The 21,556-nt window shown below is 37.1% G+C and overlaps 1 protein-coding gene across 1 annotated transcript; it reads left to right on the top strand.

The window, feature by feature from the left end:
- The first annotated feature begins 5,398 nt into the window (after window positions 1-5,398).
- On the top strand, window positions 5,399-15,755 carry LOC126373199 (dopamine D2-like receptor). Its single transcript, XM_050019251.1, has 7 exons — window positions 5,399-5,472; window positions 6,819-7,071; window positions 7,367-7,557; window positions 11,031-11,135; window positions 13,250-13,450; window positions 14,295-14,506; window positions 15,452-15,755. Exons 1-7 carry the CDS (start codon window positions 5,414-5,416, stop codon window positions 15,664-15,666), a joined length of 1,236 nt encoding a protein of 411 aa, XP_049875208.1. The 5' UTR covers window positions 5,399-5,413; the 3' UTR covers window positions 15,667-15,755.
- Window positions 15,756-21,556: the final 5,801 nt, after the last annotated feature.

Genomic DNA, 21,556 nt, shown 5'->3' with positions numbered 1-21,556 from the left:
ACGCTGTTACTCAAATTAATGTCATATTCTCGACACGTTTTCGATTAGATCCCAATTGATGTCTCGAAGCCGTATTAACCCTGGGAACGCCGAAATCAGGTTACTGTCCCGAACAAGAGTCTATGTGATTTGATTTATAATCCCCATTAAATATATTACAGTATCCATTAAAATGATTATTTTTTTTTTATTGATCGTTACTTTTTGAAGATATTTCATCACATGATCGGTGAAACAATATAATATCTTATGTTTCTTTCTGACTGGTATGCTTATTACAGCTGGTAGTATTCCTCTTCATCTGTCATGTGGGTTGTCCTCAACCTCATCAACCCTAGAGTCAGGGTTATTATTGAGCCGCCAAAGGCCCCTAACATTACTCATATAACGACTACATACTTACATCGGTAAATAACTGGGACCAATGGCTTAACGTGCCTTCGGAAGCACGAATCATCTTACTTTCGGACAATCAGGTGTTCAGCCTGTAATGTCCTAACCAAACTAGGGATCACAACGTATTTTTTGTTGTATGTCCCCACCGGGATTCCAACCCGGGACCTCCGAATGTCCTGGACCACGAAGGTCGTTATGGTAGTATTTATCAGTCTTAAATAACCAAGGCTAATAACAGGTTCACTCCCTATTACAATAGTCATGGGACTTGTATATAGCAAGGAGTGGCTGTATATAGGTGTTAGTGACATCGTAAATAATACTGAGGGGGTGATTCAGACCATGATTCTGAGTTAATATCAAGTGGAATTTTCCGACAATTTTTTTTTAATTGTATACTTTTGCGACGGAAAATTTCACTTGATATCAACTCAGAATAGTAATAAAGTATGCAAAAAACAAAGAACACTAATTACTTGTTTATATTATATAAGTTTGGCGAATGAATCGTTTGAGCTAATATTGGCTAGTTTGCTATACAACTACTTGTATATACGTAATGGTCATTCCCGAAGCCACTTTATTATTATATGTCTTTTTCATATCTCGGGCCTATGGAGGCCCGGACTTTTGGAAGGCGTGTGTGGGGCCTTATTATTATTAATAGCCCTCAATGTCCCACTGCAGGGCAAAGGCCTCTCTTCCCTTCTTCCACTCCTCCCTGTTCCCAGCTTGCTCGCGCCACCGTTTCGAGAAGCGGTCTAACTCGTCGCGCCATCTTTTCCGTGTCCTTCCCCGAAGCCACTTACTTCTATTCAAATTTTTATCACGCACAAGTTATATTAGAGTTGTAAAATATAAAAAATAGCATGTTTTTTACCAAAATCTTACTATTATAAAAAATAAATGGTATTCAATATCTTTTTTTACATATTTTTCGTAGGCATTCAAGCCCCGAAACGTTTCTGACAAACGAAATTGAACTTTAGAGCGTACAAATAAAACGTGAAAGAAAAAGCAAGTAAAATCGCAGAGGTCTATTCCCATCTCGACCACCAATCGCGGTGAAGTACTGTCGCTGCGTGCGAGTAGGGTGACCACTTTTTCATTATTTTTAAAATATCAATATGAAGTTTATTTTCTTTGATTACATACACATGAACATAAAATCTTTATTTTTCACCTTCCTTCCACCGACTGCAATTGGAATACCATTGTATTTAAGTTTATAAATTATGTAATACAAACTGGATTTTTTTTAACATAAGGGAAAACATGAAACAATAGGACTAGGGCCCTGTGCTGGGAGGTTTTCTGGCCACGTCTTTCTCTCAGCGTTACAGGTTCTAATGTGGTAGTAGTTTTACAGCTAGTTACATAACATGTAATTTAATTTTTGACGTTCAAAAAGCGCTAACTTTATAAGCCAATTTTGAAAATATATATTTTTTTAATTTTACAGTATATTTTTTAAACGAAGAAGTGAAGTGGTCGTGCGCGTACTCTATTCCATACCTGGGGTCTTGATATCATTTGAAAATATGCTTAAGTAATGCATCGCGAAAGCAACGGTATTTAAGTAAAATTCATAGGCTTTTCTTTGTAGTAAAGAAAGAATTCAATCAAAAAAGTCTGACTCGGACGAGACTTGAACCCGCAGCTCTTTTCAAGCCGGGACGAGTGTGTTAACAAATACACCACCGGGTCTAAAATAGATCTCCAGGCTAGGATTATCCTAGTTCTTCTTAATGACACCCAATCCGACATTCAAGGTAAGCATAGTCACTCTAAAGCTTCTATTACACGAGGACCATCCTTTTTAATACGGCGCTGGTTTCTGCCCTTTGAATTTGAAATAATATTGTCACGTGCGTTCTGTTCGTGCTTTGAATACGCTCCAACAACCAAACTACAACTTATGACTGTGTAAGGACTGTATAAAACGTGCATAGCGTTCCCAGGGCATTATAAGGAAATATTTATGTGTAACGAAATAACAGGGAAATCGTTTTTGGGTGTGTTATTGTGAGTATATTGGGATGGAGATCTGAAGGTTATTGATGGATGAGGCAAGTGGATTCGCAAGATGGTTGAAAGGGTGAATTACTTATGGAGCTTTAGGTGTTGTCGAAGGATATACGTCAGATAAGAAAAATATACTAATAAATATCCAATATTCATCTTATGTGACATTGTAGTGCACTAAAACAGAAAGTGTGACGAATGTGATAGGTATAATAGGCAACTTGACAACCTAGTCAAATGAGGTACTTTTTACGAAACGTTAAAACGAAAGTTTTCTTTAGAGTTTGTGTAGAAATACTGTCCTGTGACGTCATCAATAAAAGCAGCCAAACGCCGTACTCGTTGTTACTTAATTCATAATTTAAATTCTAAATAAATCGAAAAGTAAAATGAGATTTATTTTTGATCAGCTTAGACTTAGACTGGCTTATGTTTGTAGATTAGCATTTTATAATTTATCTTTGACCCAATCATAAACTATAACAGCCTATTGTGTAGTTGGATTATTTAGAATATTATATATTTAGAAAGGTATGATTGGTTAGCAAGAGAAGTATGTCAGGATCGAAGAAGGAATTCCATGTTCTCAGCTTACCCCAGTGGGAAATAGGCGGGAGTGTATATATATGTAAGTATGTATTACTTCTAAGGCACTGTGGTCCTGTAAAAACCGACTTGCTTCTCAAACGGAAAGCCCGGTTTGAACCCCGGTACCGGACTTGTACCGATGAATTATTAATTTATCTTAAGTGCAATTTTCACTAACACAGTTAGCTCGACCATTATAGACGGCCATACGGCTCACCTATCACGTTGGTTTAACAGAAAGCTCGGTGAGGTATGGGTCCTTGGTCATCTTCTATCATAACGCTGTACCATAGCTTCTTTACGACTATGAGCTTAGTTTCATAATGGTTAACAGCTCACGGTGACATGTGTGAGATTCATAAAATTTTTAATTTTGAAGTTGTAAGGTTTGCTTTATTGAAGGATGAAACATAAAACTGTCTTCCTGGACTTTTAAACCGTACTTATATATTTCATTAATCTTTTCAGTGAAAATAATACAGGGTATTAGTGACATCGTGAAGAATACTAAGGGGGATGATTCAGACCATGATTCATTAAAATGCTAGTGTTTTTCTCTTATTATTTTCATTTCCTCACTTTTGCGACGTGAAATTCCACTTGATATCAACACAGTATCATGGTTTTGAATCATCCCTCAAATTTTTCGTTACAAGTACCGCAGCTGTACCTACTACCATTCTCACAAGCTGTGTAGCCGAAAATAAGCTGCAAGAAAAACCTCCGCACGGGGCCCTAGACGTTCTTAAAAAACAGACATAAAATATTGTTATTGTTATATAGAAAATTATCCCATTCATCACCAGCCCATTAACGTCCCCACTGCTGGGGCACGGGCCTTTTCTATGGATGGATAGGGAGATCGGGCCTTAAACCACCACGCGGGCCCAGTGCGGATTGGTGGTTATTAACGACTACTAATGCAGCCGGGACCAACGGCTTAACGTGCCTTCCGAAGCACGGGGGAGCTCGAGATGAACTTATTTTTTTTTTTTGTGATCACCCATCCTATGATCGGCCTTTGCGAAAGTTGCTTAACTTCAACAATCGCAGACCGAGCGCGTTTACCGCTGCGCCACTGAGCTCCTCAGAAAATTATCCCACAAAACTTAAAATATAATCAAGATAGGAAAGCTGGAACCCGCCGATAACCGTTCCGCCGTTCATAAGCACAAAACCTTCTGCAAATAGACACTGTATTCGAATGCAACAGCGACTTACTTATCAGGAGCACCATTCACAGCCTGCAGCCGCAAATCTCTTGACATGACAGAACTCACTCGTGTGTCTAATGGTTCTGATCTCCACGGTCTAATTAGTTTATCGATTTGTGGAAAGGTTTGAGCTATCTATATTATTTTTGAGGAAAGTAGCTTGGAGAGTCACCTGGACCTGGTGTTGGAGTGTAACCTGGAAACTGATAGAGAGCATCAGTACTATTCAGAGACTGAGGACAGGAGTCCTAGTACGGTTTTGAAATAAACTACTTTGGGCGGCATCTCACTCGCGTCAGATAGAGCACTGCGGGGCGGAAGGCAAGAGGGAAACCACCGCCCTATAGGGCTTCATTAGGTATACCTTATCCCTAAAATAGTAGCGTGGATAATGCTACACCAACAAGAGCGTGGCTCTTAAATTAGTGTGAACCCGGAAAATCCCTTATTTTTTTGTGAATTAGTAATAAGTGAGATGGAACCGGTTGCTTCCGTGGAAGTTGACGCGATAGTTAAAACAAGCACATTAGCGTAGAGCCGACATTATACACTGTCAGTATCTTTTTAAAAAGTAAGTAAAAAGATGAAAATTCGACTAGAATGATGATGTTTATTATCTCTTGAATAAGAGATTATTGCATGTGAAGATAATTACGATTTTCAGCAAACCTTGTATTAAATAGGTTACTAGAGCTGGATTTTGGAAACATTGAGAGACATGTGCGCCGCACGCCATGCGCCTGACAAGTATAGCACCTACATATTTGTAGCGAGGCATATGCTTGCTACGCACGTCTTCGCATAGCATGGCATGCGGCGAACGGCATGCGGACAACATGCCTCGCAATAATTGTAGCCATCTTTAGATTAGTAAAGAAGATTCATTCGTTTTTATGCAGTATTTACGACCGTATAGTTTCATCAATAAAGAGTATTTTATTTCGAAAAGTTGTTTTAATATTCACCCCGTCCTGCTGTTATAGATGTATTTTTCAATTTTAGAATACAATTAAAATTATTTCGAATTTTCATTCGAGAATAATTTAAAAATACATTACAGATTTACTTAATATCGGATATAGAATTCTTCTTCTTGATTATATTACCTATATATTATATATTTTAATTTTTGTCGACAGGTAAACAGCCAGTGGGGACTCCCCGCGTTCACCTGCGACATCTACATCGCGATGGACGTCACGTCTTCCACCTCCAGCATATTCAACCTTGTCGCCATATCTATTGATAGGTACGTTGTTTTAGTTTACATCCAGAATAGATTACTTTAAGTTACAAGGCGTCCTTCCTTCTCTCTCTATTTAAGAGCTGCGCTCTTGTCGGTGGAGTAATCGCCATTCCTTTCTTCTTCCCGCCAAAACCTTCACCTCCCGATACGACACGACCTGCACCTTCTCTTTTATTTGTAACATTATAGAAGGCAAAATTGAAGGGAAGAGAGGAAGGGGTAGACCTAGGATAACATTTCTTATCTTATCTTATCTAGCCTAAAGTGACCCACTGCTGGGCAAAGGCCTCCCTCCATTTCTTCCAGGACTCTCTCTCCAGTGCTTCCTCCGACCAGCCTTCCAGGAAAGCATCCAAGTCGACGCACCATATCCGCCTAGGATAACATTTATGAAACAAATAAAAGAGAAGGTCCCTCCTTAGACAAGCATATTTTATTATTTGTTTGTTATGGACAACTTCGAGCTGCACTCTGCACACGCAAAGTTAGAAACAACAAAAAACGATTAAGAGCTAGCTCGATTACAAGTAGTCACATCAATTGAACGTCTTCCATTTCGAATCCCGGTGGGGACAAATCACAAAAATCACGTTGTGATCCCCATTTTGGTTGGACCATTACAGGCAAATCACTCGAATGTCCGAAAGTATGATGATTCGTACTTCGTAAGGCACGTTAAGCCGTTGGTCCCGGTTACTACTTACTGATGTAAGTATGTAGTCGTTACATGAGCTATGTCAGGGGCCTTTGGCGGCTTAATAATAACCCTGACACTGGGGTTTGATATGTCGTGTCGTGTATCGTGAAGATCTTTATCATTGTTACACTTTGAATCGTATTTTTTTACATAAATATATAAGTACTTAATATACTTATAGCAAATTTTCTAACGTTGTCAGCTTTAATGGAAAAGTTACACTTGTACAAGGTCAATTTTATTGTAAAATCTAATAAAATTGTTCATTAAACTTAAACTATAGCTAGTTTAAAAAAAATGTTTATTCATAAAAACATAACAAAGTTCGTTGACAAGACTTCCTAGTAACAATACTATATAGTACTTGTATTGGGAATGACTCGCAACCTCCCTTTGGATGACACAATTAGAGAATAACAAAATAAAAAAATAAAAAGAAACAAAAAAGAATCGACTTAAAGCTAGCAAGTAGAAAAACAAATGCATACAAAAATGAGAGAGCGTGGTGTTTGTGTGTGTGTATGTGTGTGTATATGTGTTTGTGTTTGTGTGTGTGTGCGTTTGTATGTATGCCCTACGATTTACATCTTGGGTTCGGAAGCTGCTATAAAAGCAATTTATGTTTGTTAACATGTCTTCCCTTATATTCCAGGTACATAGCAGTGACACAGCCAATCAAATACGCGAAGCATAAAAACAACTGCCGAGTATGGTTCACCATCGTTCTTGTATGGTTAATCTCCGCAGCCATCGGTGCCCCCATAGTCTTAGGCCTCAACGACACCCCAGATAGGAATTACGACGAATGCCTCTTCAACAGTCAAAACTACGTCATCTATTCCTCCCTGGGCTCTTTCTACATACCCTGCATCATGATGATGTTTCTCTATTATAATATTTTTAAGGTAAGTAAAAAGTCCAAATATTAAGCCTAAGCTAATTTTATAAAGAGGTCAAGTTAGCAAGTTTATTTGTAGGAAATAATCACTGGAATAATGTGAACAGCTTATATAGACACCCAGTCAAATAATGTCCGTAGCAGTGGTGTGGTCAGTAAATGGATGGCGTTTTCGTGTTTCGGAGGTTGCGTGAGCAGACACTGTTTACTGATCACACCTCTGGTACTGACATTTAACTTTGCTGATTGACACCTAGAATAAATAATCTGGATTAAAACAAAAAAATAAAAATTACCAACAGGCTTTGAGGCTGAGAGCGAAGAAGCAGCGAGAAGCGAAGAGGCCACCGGTGTCGGAGATGACGACAGGGGTGCCAACAGCAGTAGTGATAGAGAATGTAGCGCAGACCAGACAGTTGGCAGAGACCGTGCTTCACGATGACCGGCCCACCAATACTGGCTCGGGGAGCAATGAGGACGACCATGAAGACAGGTATGGATCTCTCGACATTCCTTGAAGGTCTAGATTCCACCAATACCGTGCCGTGCTGAGCGCTGTAATCAGGAATCAGAATCATTTATTTAACGTAATTATCACAGATAAACTTGTTGAAGGTCGATGTATTTTTATTTTATTTTTGAATCTACGTCAAGGTGTTATGTCTGAGGAAAAGAAATGACTAGAAACTGCAATAGTAACATATCTTTTTAATCAATGTATACATCACAAGTTATTTAATACCTAGAGGAATACATTTACCAGGAATACCAGGCATTTTTATCATTTAGCTAATCATTAATCTTATAATAAACTTTTTAACATGAGCTATACATTTATTTTCTTACAAATTCAAAATACTGTCTGGTTTTATTGTAAAAACGTATACGTAACCCCAATAAAGATAAGTTTAACTAACTTTATCTGGAATTTTCGATAGCAATTCTATTGTTGTTCCTTCCTTGTATGTGCTGTGTAACTGTTAGAATTTTGTAAATGTTTCACGTCTCGTACAGAACTATACTTTAACGTACGTCAAAACAGTCATCATAAAGCCGCTTAATTAGTTACTATTCAAGCCACTTCATGTCAAGTGCTTTAGCGAATCTGTATGCTAAATTCACGCTCAATTCAATATCAATCTAAACACGAAGCGCAAAATTCCCAGTTTAAAGCTGTCAAACGTTGGAATCGTTTATGAATGCATAAGCTCGGTTTAGCCACAACCTAATCTTCCTGCATACAAAGACTAATGGTCGCATGCCCACGCATCGATTCGTGGATGTTAGCTATTTATGTGCGGTTTTAACACGGAGCGCCATACCGGAACTGTTACTGAAATCTGAAACGTGTTACTCGTACGTTCACATAACATAACATAACATAAACAGCCTATATACATCCCAGTGCTGGGCACAGGCCTCCCCTCAATCAACCGGAGGGGGTATGGAGCATACTCCACCACGCTGCTCCACTGCGGGTTGGTGGAGGTGTTTTTTACGGCTAATAGCCGGGACCAACGGCTTAACGTGCCCTCCGAAGCACGGAATCATCTTACTTTTTCGGACAATCAGGTGATTCCAGCCTGAAAGTCCTTACCAAACAAAGGACAGTCTCACAAAGTGATTTCGACAATATCCCCATCGGGAATCGAACCCGGACCTCCAGATCGTGAGCCTAACGCTCTAACTACTAGACCACGGAGGCTGTTAACAGTACAGTATGTTCCAGTAAATCCTAATTAATATTATTTATTATTTAGTTACAAATGCGCGCATAATAGTATTAAAGGAATAAATACCCAACAATTACATTGCAACGGTATAATAATATTGTGAACAGCGTTAGTTTAAGATTAAATGAAAACATACACTCCGGATCCCGTGAAGTTGGACAGAGCCATCATAACTAGATGATATATATCATCATCCTCCTGCTCTTACCCCACTCTAGGTGGATCGGCACAACATGTATTCCTCTTCCATTCATTTCTGTCAGTCGTCCTCTGAGTACTTACACCTTTCACACAAATATCCTTCTTTACACAACCCATCCACACGTTCTTGGGTCGTCCCCATATCCCTATATCCATCCACATTCATACTCCTAACTGTCCTCGTTATATGCCTAACTGAATTATAACTGGATGATATCTTGCAGAAATTTTAGATACAAAGTTTTAATCTTCTTCTGTCGTGTGGGATGCGATATTTATTATCAACCTCAACCCGACATAACGACTAAGTACATACATCAATATGTATGTACTTAGTCGTTATGTCGGGTAGATAGCTATTTACCTCAATAGGTAAATAGTAACCGGGACCGCGTGTCCTCTGAAACACGGATCATCTTACTTTCGGACAATCGGGTGATCAACCTGAAGTATTCTAACCAAACTAGGGATCACAAAGTATTTTTTTCGAACCCGATTAAAACCCGGGTCTTCCGGATCGTGAGCCCAATGCTCAACCACTGGATTACGGAAGTCGAAGTTAATGATAAATGTTTTGTAGCAAAAGTAACGTGGGATAATTTTATTATCAGAATAAATAGCACAATCACCTAGCGTAAAATAATTTTGTATTGGTTTTAGGAATATATTTTCATAACAACAAAGAAATAAATAATAAAAAGTTACAACAATAATATCAAAAATACAATACTAACTTCACTAAACTTTAGTGACTTTGCGATTTTAAAGCCAAAGGATGTGCAACATTGTATTTTACGATTTCTCTCGAGAGAGGGTGTTTTATTTACAAATCTTTCGCAAGCACTCTCGTAAAATAGTAAGCAAATGTGTAGAGCTAATCTGATGATCCTAAAGATGTTGACATTTTAGATACAGCCTTTGTAATGAAGTACGTTCACAGAATGAGAAACTATTGTGATGAATGATTGTCAGCCCGTCGCCTCTACTTACCTATTTATAAATAGTTTATGATGGGATCATATCTGAGAATGAAAGTGACACACCTTTAATAAATCGTAATCGTAACGGCCTCCGTGGTCCAGTAGTTGAGCGTTAGGCTCGTGATCCGGAGACGGGTTGGAATCCCGGTGGAGAAATATCACATAAATTACTCTGTGATCTATAGTTTGGTTAGGACATTACTGACTGATCACCTAATTGTTCGGAAACACATTAAGTTATTGGTCCCGGTTACCACTTACTGATGAAAGTAAGTAGTCGTTACATGAGCCATGTCAGGGACCTTTGGCGGCTCAATAATAACCCTGACACCAGGGTTGATAAGGTTGGTATTCCACTTCACAACCCGCACTATAGAAGAAGAATAAATCGTAGTTGAGGCAATGGATTAAAACCATAACATAACATCATGCCTATATCCTGTAGCACTGTACACTTACTCCTCGCCAGCTATGTTTAAGCCCCATGTAATAGAAGCGAGCCTAATCGCATTAATCGGACACAAATTCTGGACACCATTATGGTATCAAATATATATCTATAATCCAAACATGAATTCAAACTCTGTAAAGTCAAATTTAAGTGTAGTTGTGCCGTGGTAACCCAGTTGGCCTCTCACTTTGAAGTCGCACAGCACAGCAGAGGCCGAAACCAACAACTGTCGAATTTGTTTTCAAATTCAAGTTTGGATCATAAATGACTGTTTCTTGCTCAGCGGTTAAGGAAAACATCATGAGGAAACCCACATTCTCGAGAAATGTATTTTCGGATTTATGTGACATAACCTGTATTGGGCTGGTTTTCCCTTCGCGGGTTGGAAGGTCAGACAGGCAGTCGCTTCTTAAAAAACCGGACCTGTCAAATCTTCAGGTTACGTAACTGGACCCTGTGAAAAACGGGATATTGCTAGGGTGCTGATGATGAGAATGCGGTGTAATTTATGCGTTCTCCGAACAGTCACGAGAGACACATGATAGAGGGCAATCGCGGATTGATAACCAAACCATATTAACAGTTTTTTTATTATTCACAGCTTCGACAAATCAGCGTTAGAAGCAGACGTCGATGACTGTCATGTGATACCTAACGACAAATCAACAGAATTCATGCTGGCTACAGTCAAGGAAGAACGTGATGGGTAATTATTATGTCTTAATGGCCATTCATCGCAACGAGGGACTTTCCAGGCTATATTCACCAAAAACACTATAGATGGCGTTGTACGGCTTTATCGTGATAATTACCTATTTCCTCATTACTAGGGCACCTTATTATTCCAAAATACAATGTAATGGAAGAAGCAAGTATAAAAATAATTGTTGCTTCATACTTGGCACTTGAGGAGCTCGGTGGCGCAGCGGTAAACGCGCTCGGTCTGCGGTAAAGCAACTTTCGCAGAGGCCGGTCATAGGATGGGTGACCACAAAAAAAAAGTTTTCATCTCGAGCTCCTCCGTGCTTCGGAAGGCACGTTAAGCCGTTGGTCCCGGCTGCATTAGCAGTCGTTAATACCCACCAATCCGGGCCCGCGTGGTGGTTTAAGGCCCGATCTCCCTATCCATCCATAGGGAAGGCCCGTGCCCCAGCAGTGGGGACGTTAATGGGCTGATGATGATACTTGGCACATATTATTTAAAGAATTATGTTCCTGCCTATATTTCTTCTCTTTATTTTGATCAGAATAATAATGTAATTGTGCCTGGGTGTAATAAAAAAGATCATCCTTTATACCCAAAAACAAAAAGATGCACATGTCTGTTATCTAAGAATTTAGAAGGTTAAACGAGGGTATGGGGTGCACCTACCGGGATCGTTATAATAATTCGAACACAGCAAATACACTCCAATCAAATGTTTATTTCACGTTCCCAAAGAATGTACATAAATAACACAAGCACGGAAGAGTAGAATTGACTAGCACAGAAGTAGACAGTGAAGCAAGACAGTGTAGACACAGTTAAGCTACGGAAAGCACTAACTTAGAAGCCTAGGTAATAGTCGTAAGCAAAAGCGCGGGAGCTCGTAAGACGAAGCGACATACGTTCGCCGTCGGAGGTAGTTAGCGACTGCTGGCGCGCGTAGCAACAGGCGCCGCGCGGCGGTGCGCGCGCGCCTGTAGGCATAGTGCGCCTGGCAAGTTTAATACAACAATGCGCACGCGGCTTTGCTTGCGAATTGACATAATTAAATACTAACATGAATTAAATATATTATTGGGATGTTATTGTGTATATATAATGTATTGTAGTGTATGTCTGTATGTATGTAAGTAAAGTATCTTTGTGTTGTATTATTTTGTAAGTATATACTACATAATTCTAGCTATATATTATATTATAATTATGTGTGGTGGTTCCCACAAGGGAAAAACTGTACAGCGCCATCTATATTGTTCTTGAGGAACGTAGCCTCGAAAGCCCGTCATTACACTTCAATTATAACAGTTATTCTGGTAATGGAACAATAAAGGTGAAAGTCTAAATCGATTAATTTCAAGAATATAGGCTGTTTTGCAATAAAACCGACTATTGTGCTTATTTTATTCGGTTGTTACTGTCCTGTATCAGCCTCCGTGGTCTAGTGGTTAGAGCGTTAGAAGTCTGGGTTCTATTCCCGTTGGGGACATGGTCGAAATCACTTTGTGCGCCTGTCCTTTGTTTGGTAAGGATTTTGCAGGTTTGAATCACGTGTTTGTCGGGAAAAGTAAGATGATTCCGTGGTTTGAAGGGCACGTTAAGCCGTTTGTCCCGGATATTAGAAGTAAAACATACCACCAACAACCGACAGTGAAGCAGCGTGGTGGAGTATGCTCCATACCCCCTCCGGTTGATTGAGGACGTATATAGGTTGTATATGTATTGTCCTAAATGAGCAATAAATAATTATTGATTGATTGATTGGATGGATATATTGAGATGATGGGGCTGTAAAGTTCTCAATTGTGAACGCGTGAAGCGCAGCGTGGGCAGGCCCCCACAAGGTACACTGATGATCTTCTGAAGGTTCCAGGTAAAACGCTGAATGCGGGCAACAGAAGAATAGTCATTGTGGCGAGCTTTGGGGGAGGCCTGTGTCCAGGAGTATATTTCTAGATGATGACGATGATGATTGAGATGATTTCAAGCAAATGACCATTATATTAGAGTAATAGCGTCTACTACTGCATTTAAACTCTTTTTGAAAATCAAGAAGCTAATTTTAGTAGCATGCTAAGTAAAGCTACGATAAATAATTCAAATTCTATTGCCAACAGCACTCCACATAGAAAAGCTAAGCCAACATCGGTCCCTGATCCCAACGGCAACAACGACTCAGGGTACGCACCTTCGAACCTTGAAGATACTATCAGGGAACACGTCTCGCCTCCTGGGTCACCCGGTATGAAGGATGCCACAGTCCTCAAGAATATGGGCTGCGATGGAGCTAGGTGGAAGAAAAATGGGAAGGAACCTAAGTAAGAAAAAGCTCTATAATATACAGGGTGTTAGAGACACCGCAACGAAAACAATTTTAGAATGTCTACTTGATGATGGTTGTATTTTTCTTATCGGAAATTTTTAATAAAGATTTTGAGCTTTTGCTACGCTACACTGTAAATCTAAAAACGCGAACAACCTACATACTTGCAATGTTGTTTACATGAATGATATTTAATAATTTGTCATGTTTACTTTTTATTTTAAATTTAGGTTATGCAATTTAAAAAAACACTAAGATTTTCATATTTTTTTCGCCAGGATACTCCACTTGATAGGTATGAACTCAGACTAACGGTCTGAATTTTTGAATCGTCCCTCAACGTTTTCGTTGCGGTAAAACTAATACATAGTACAAAGAATCTTGCTTTTTTTAACTTTAAAGCGAAAAAATTTTGCGATTTAATTTTGGACAATTTTACTACCCGTTTTAATGTCTTCATTACTGATTAACAGAATTATGTAAATCAAGACTGCTGAATTATTCAAACGCTTCTTTACCTTATTTTTATCATAAGTTGAGCTCAGGTTAGCGCCCGCTTAGATACCCAAAAGCATGTTATCCAATTTTTTCCACGTGAGTGTCTTCAGCGCTCCCCTTTAGTCCAACCAAGTAGTGAAAGCCATCCAAGGCATATCTACACTAATATTATTAAACTGGTAAATTTTGAAAAGTCGTGAATTTTTTGTAGAAAGTAATTTCTCGACTTCCTGAACCAATTTTACAAATTCTTTCACCAGTAGAAAGCTTTATTATTCCTGAATTCTGAAGGCTATATTAGATAAATAAAAATAATAAGTATTTTTTTTATATTTTGCCAGGAATGTTTCACTGACCGTCCAAGTTGATGAGGAGAATAAAGTAAGTTCGTTAGACCTTCGGGATGCAGAAGGTTCAAAGAAGGAGAGGAAAGCCAGTTCTGCAACTGCAAGGTTCACGATATACAAGGCTAATAAAGCGAGTAAGAAGAAAAGAGAGAAGTCTTCCGCCAAGAAGGAGCGTAAGGCTACCAAAACGTTGGCTATAGTTTTAGGTAAGTAAAAACATAATCAGTTACTTACTTGAGAAGGTGAATCGATGGCAAATAGACCAAGATAGGTACAGAATGGTTACCAAGAGATAGTTTACAACTTATGAAGCACACCACTAGTCAGACGATCAAATGACTTTGTGAGGCTTACACAGGACCGGAAACAGTACCTTGAGTAACAAGAGGTCTATACTCAGCAGTAGGTAGATACAATACAATACAACACAACACAACACAATACAATACAAATACACTTTATTGCACCAAAATAAAAAGAAATATAACTTACAACTACTTTTGATATGAAATCCTAAGATGGATGTAAAATAAAATGATTATGGTGACACGTGATTAGACCATCGCGCATGATCACATACTAATTTACCTGATGATAAATACTTATTTGGCGAGGTGGTAACAGGGTGCGTTCTGCGTAGTGGTATATCCAGGGGTCACGTATAAAGTAGCTTTAGACGCGAGCGTGTTCATATTTCATTCTTAATAATAATATTAGCATAATAATTAACATAGATACAACAACTGTTTCAATAATTTATGAGAATAGTTCTATGTCACGCATTGTAAGAATACTGGAAATAGGATTTGTTCAGCTAGAAGATAATTATTGTTTTACTTATCTAATTGATCATTACTAACCCTAAATCCAGGTGGGGAAAAATCACAAAAATCTCTTTGTGATCCTTAGATTGGTTAGAAGAATAGAGGCTGATCACCCGAATGTCCGAAAGTAACATGATCCGCACTCGTTAAGTCCGTTGGTCTCGGATACTACTTACTTATGTATGTACGCAGTTGTTACATGAGTCATGTTGAGGGGCTTTGGCAGCTCAAGAACAACCCTGACACCAGTGTTGATGAGGTTGGTAACACCTCATAACACATAACCCACGCGATAGGAGAAGAGTAACATTGTTTATATTTTCCCAGGTGTATTCCTGTTCTGCTGGACGCCCTTCTTTACGTTCAACGTGATCGACGCTCTGTCCGTCAAGTTCGACCTGCCCTTCTCACCAGGAGTGACTGCCTTTATCCTCACCACCTGGCTGGGCTACATCAACTCCTTTCTCAATCCCGTCATCTACACCATCTTCAACCCTGAGTTCAGGAAAGCTTTCAGGAAGATACTCAAATGTGGTACTTAGCCCTAGAATTATTTGGTCGTCTTTACTGAATAGATCTCTTTGCTGGTAGCTATTTGTATCTCGGATAGGATTGGGGTTGGATTTTAGCGTCGATCGATGTTAAAACTTCACAAATGCCGATTTACAAACAGTAATAGTTATTGTAGTAATGTGGTTCACCGGCTTTTAAACCCCAGTACCAAACTTGCACAATTTACCTTAAGTGCAGTTTTCACTAAAACAGTACGCTCGACCATTATAGACGGCGATACGGCTCACCACCTATCACACTCGTCTAATAAAGCTCCATGAGGTGTGGGTACTTATTTCATATTGTGATGGATGTACCTCTGACTACCCCAATTGGGATACAGTCGTGAGCTTATGTGTATGTTTTTGTAAAATCATAGTTTTGAATAGAATAGAATAGAATAGAATAGTTTATTTGCCAGAAAACAGTACAATAAGATGTTGTTACAATTTTATGTCCAGTGTTTTCAGCTTACACGTAAGCATGCAATGAACTTGGATATAATATTTATACTATTTATTGTACATACGAAAGGATTTTTCCTTTTTTATCGAAAAACTGATAAGCAGCTGTAAAATTTAAAAAAAAAAACTTAATGTCGATGATTGTTGAATTTTTAAAATGACACCCACTACACGATCTGCCTACCCCAAATCCGTAAAAATAACTGTAATATAATATAGCCAATAGGTACATAACTAACTAAATATAATTCTATAAAATAGATATTTGTATATTATTTGCTTGATTATAATAATAACGAGATCTATCAGACGACCAAATGATTCAAATAAGGGGTAAGAAGCATTATAATATTTAATGTGATATCTCAATAAAATAATTTAGAATTATTAAATATAAATAAATGTAGGTGTTTTAGCATATCATAATTTTAATTATAAGACATTTATAGCAAATTATTTGAAAATAATAATTATAAAATTGTACCATAGCCTAAGTAGTAAAAATATGCTTACAACTTTAGTAACAATTATAATTTCATCAGCATTAATAAAACTAATTATTTACTGTATATCTGCCAAAATTAGATAATAATTAGTTTTGTTTTCTGGTTGTGAATATTTTTATATTAATAATTACTTGACTAGTATAGTGATACTTATTTTCACAAAATATATCTAGTCATTTCGTTAATAATTTATTTCGTTACCCATTTGTGTTTTTTCACATAAGCAGTTTTGTATCATTTCCGTTATAATTATTTTTTATAATTTTCAATATATTAAAAAAAATTGGTAACTATTTGAAAATTCCATAGTAATTTCGTGTTTAGTCAAAACGTATATTCATTTATTCAAACAATTAAAAACAAAACAAACACAAAAAAAATCAAATATTTATATATAATATTTACTTTTACCGGATTTTCCTTGCACTTTTTTACGTCTTCAAAAAGTACTTAGGTGTCAATACACACGACCTATCCATTTTAATTGATTATTTTTTTATTAATAAAAAATAAATATTGTTAAGATATGATAATGTAGTGTCAATACATTGGCCATGTACCATGCACTGCGTGATTTGATAAGGTAGTTTGTAATTATATTTATATGCTAATAAATCTCTTTAATAAACCAAAGATACAGCGTAAAGTGTAAATAATCTTTCATTATTATTATAAATGGGTGAATATCAAAATTTCAAGTTTGGTGGCGACATTTCATATTATTTTTTCGTGAAAAATTGGGTTCCGCCATGAAAAAGATCCAAAAGGATCCTCGGTTCCGACATTTACGAAACCGAACCGAATTTCCGTGATTTATTTTTCACGAAAAAATTATATGACAGTTCGCCACCAAACTTGGCACATTTTGATATTCACCCAAATATATTATGTTTGTGTACAAATTAGAGGCAATAATGATGCGTAGTTATGTAAGAAAATAACGAATAAATTAAATAAAGCTTTTAGTGCACACTATGATGCTGTTTAAATAAATTCTGTGTGACATTCTGTATCAGTCTATCAATGCCAAAGAAATATCAAAATTAAATAATTATCAGCTTAAATAGGAGTAGTCTAATGCCGACATATACCTTACCTTATCTTTTGGCTTGGTTACAGATTTTGGTTCTTTTAATATTTTGATATATACTACAAGACGCAATAGTCATAACCATAAGCACAAATTATAACTATAGGTATCGATAGACACATATCAAACCTCAAATTTTATAGTTGAAATATTATAATTTGGAGAGTAGTTATTATTTTATCATTTTATAATTTATACTTTCCCTAAAAAAATAAATTAAAATATATAAATGTAGTGTGTATATGCATCAAATCAATATACCTATAGTTCAATATAAAAATCGGGCTTATTAGATGGTTTTTATAATATAGTAAATGCAAGTTATTATGTGAAATATTCGATATGAAATGTATATATAGAGTTGTAATATTTAATAACTTATAAAACATTGTAAATGTTCATGTTTTAGCAAAAACAGTATTATTATTAAATAAAAAGCTAAGAGCCAAAGTAATAATAACTTATATTACATATATTATAAAAGTTTAAATTCTGCTCATTAGATGAAATTTTGTGTATAATAAAAATGTAATAGAAATAATAAATAGAAGTATTAGGTGATATTATTATAAATATGTAACTTAACGAATTTGATGAAGCATTTGTTATGTAGTAGGACAGAATATGACATATTATGAAACTTGTTAGGCAGGTTTGTCACTTCATTAAAATAGCTAAATCTGTTAATTTTTGAAAGCATCTCTTTACGTAATTTCGATGTCATTTTTTATAAACAAATAGAAGGGAAGCTGGTTAGAAAGAGGTAAGGCTTACATGGAACACATTAAAGAGAACGTAAACGTCGTGTCTTATAAGGAAGTCGAAGAATAGGCCTTTGATAGCCAAGAATGGAGAACGCTACACCGACAAGAGCGTGGTTCTTTAATTAATGATGATGACAAATGAGTTACAACAATACAAATACAAACCATATAATATGTTATTTACATTTGAAACAAACGTTATTTAACCGTTATATGCAAATGTAAATTAAATATTACATACAGAAAAACATGTATGCCTTATTGTCGATCGAATCGAATGGTCTTTAGAATGATCGTCTTTAGAAATACATGCAAAAATGTGCTTCTGAAATTACGTTTAGCGTATGTAGGCACTTTCTAAAATTCATACAAATATTTCTGAAACTCATCAATACTTTTGTCATCGCATTTTTCTTCGTAGAATATTGCGTGGTTTTAATTTATGTTCCTTGTCTTTATTTTTTATATTCTTTTATGAAGAGGTGTTTTTACGTGTACAGCAAACCCGAAACAAACAATATAATTAATTATACATTGTTTTAATATTAATTAATTATTATTATTGTTTTTTTATGTTATGTAATTATTATTATATTTGAGCTGAGTGCACGTGTAGACAGTGGTAATTTGAGTGTAATATAGTGAAACGCAACACGAAGTCTTTCATTATAGTGTTTTAGTGACATAGGTACCTTCCATTTATACAAGGATTCAGAAATGTTAGTAGTTTAATTCAATAACACTCAACTATGTTAAGTATAAAAAAAACTAGAAAAAATTAAGCTTTCATGATAGAACATACCAACTTATTAAGTTAATTTTTACGTAGGTTGGTTGTATACATAACGTGAGCTGTCTATATAAGATTGTTTTAACTTTCTATGCAAATTGAATATAAGTTGAAATATATCATTCTGTTTTCAAACCTGGTTGTTTTATTACACTAGCCATTCGACCCGACATCGCCTAAGGTAGGTACAAATTAAGTTTTCTTAGAGAAACGCAGGGGCCAAGTTGAAGTGGGATTGGGCAGGTCACGTCTGTCGGATGCCTAAAGACTTGCACGCTAAGATCACCACAGAATGGTCTCCGAGTTGAGACAGACGCAGGCGTGACAGGCCGAGGCGAAGATGGCGCGACGACGTGGATGCTTGCTTTCCTGGAAGGTTGGTTGGAGGAAGCACTGGAAAGAGAGTCCTGGAAGAATTGGAGAAAGGACTTTGCCCAGCAGTGGGACACTTTAGGCTAGATAAGATAAGATAAGAGAAACGCAGAGCATAACATAAAAAAGAAATATCTATAATGCAAATTAGTTCAATTTTTTTTATTTATTATTAATAAGCCTTAAGTATAACATTAGTTTAAATGCAATGTCCTGCAAAATTGCATAAGCAATTTGTCTGCAGGATCACAGTCTCGCTCATTTGGTTAAATTACAATAATTAAGAATTAAAAAATAGGTAAGTACGTGCTAAATTAAATCTAATAAATATTTTTTTAACTTATTTTCAAACATTTTTTTGGTTGCTGATATTAGGCCAAACTTGACACTCTAGTTGGGTGACGACCCGATTAATTCAACCATAAGGCGGACAATCAGCTCGCGACAACAAAAATACTTCACGATCCCAATAGCGACCCCGCCTTATTCAGCGCTTATCGCTATTGCCCGTTATTCGCGCCCAACGGCACCCTCAGGCCTTAATTTCTGGCCAGGATGTCTTAAATTTTGTACCAAATGAGACCACTCAGCGCTCCCCATTTATCCGGCTAAGTAGTGAATGTCATTGGCGGAAAAACTACAATATTATCAATAATAAATATTATCAATATTATAAATATTGTGGGGTTTCTCGGATGGCTCGGACTTAAAGTGCAAGGGCGGCACTGTTCCCCAAACGATGGAACATCTTACGAGTACATCGTGTCCTGCGTGCCCGAACACCTGCACGCAGGAAGATCAGACGAGCGCTGCAGATAGCGCCATACTTGTTGCCAAGTTTTAGGCCGATACTACGTATTTAGTTTGCCATCGACAGGTTAAATAGAAGTGCTTGGGGAAACTCACAAAGAGAAAAATTAAATCGAAAAACATTTCTGACTCGGACGGCATTTGGGCATCGGTTTAATCACGATACGTAGATCGAAAAAAATTCGCATGGCCAGGAGGAGGACCCGGTGGTATAATGGATAATACGCTCGTCCCGGCTTGGGCAAGAGCTGCGTTCCAATCCCGTCTGATTCAGATGATTTTCGATTTATTTTTTCTGTTTGATAGCGTGTTCCTAAAACCAAAAAAGAATAAAGGAAGTTTATGAAAATTTACAAATGGACGTCTTTAATGGTAATTATAACGGATTTCTGAATTGTTTGTCCGTTTCTTATTTTGTGTAAAATATTGTGTTGTAGGTAATATTTTAGATGCACTGAGGCGCCGAAACCTCATCAACTAAAAGGTGTATCGATTATAATTACTCTATGCTTTTAAAAACTCTTCGTGAGAATAAACAAAAAACGCTCTTTTCCTGAAATGGAAATAATAATAAACTCTGATTAATAGCAGCTAACTTACCCTACTAAGCATTATTTTATTTATTATTATTAAGGCCTTAAATAACTTATAAAACTCACTTAGAAGCCGTGGTAGCCCAGTTGGTAGAACGCTTGACTCTCATTGTAAGGTCGCAGGTTCGAATCCAACACCGGCCTAAACCGATAATTTTCTAAATTATGTTCGAATTCATGTTTAGATCAGGAATGATAATCACGTACTCAGCGGTGAAGGAAAACATCGTGAGAAAACCCACATTCCCGAGAAATACGTTTCGGAAGTATGTGAACTAACCTGCATTAGGCTGGCTTTTCTTTCACGGGTTGGAAATTCAGACAGGCAGTTGCTTCTGTAAAAAACCGGACCTGTCAAATCTCCAGGTTAGGTAAGCAAACCCTGCGCGACAAAATAATGATTTCTGAAGTGAGGTTCAAAATCTATGAAAAGGTACAAAATGGGTCATATCTTGTAAACTGTAAATAATTGAAGATTGATGGGGGTGTTT

Source organism: Pectinophora gossypiella, chromosome 15, assembly GCF_024362695.1.
Source record: "Pectinophora gossypiella chromosome 15, ilPecGoss1.1, whole genome shotgun sequence".
NCBI lineage: Eukaryota > Metazoa > Arthropoda > Insecta > Lepidoptera > Gelechiidae > Pectinophora > Pectinophora gossypiella.
This window is presented reverse-complemented; position numbering and strand designations above follow the sequence as displayed.

Bases quoted from the DNA above. Each gene is read 5' to 3' on its own strand.
- LOC126373199 (XM_050019251.1), top strand. From the start codon at position 5,414: ATGGACGTCACGTCTTCCACCTCCAGCATATTCAACCTTGTCGCCATA. The intron at 7,072-7,366 runs GTAAGTAAAAAG...AATTACCAACAG, and splicing joins TCTATTATAATATTTTTAAG to GCTTTGAGGCTGAGAGCGAA. The intron at 14,507-15,451 runs GTAAGTAAAAAC...ATATTTTCCCAG, and splicing joins AACGTTGGCTATAGTTTTAG to GTGTATTCCTGTTCTGCTGG.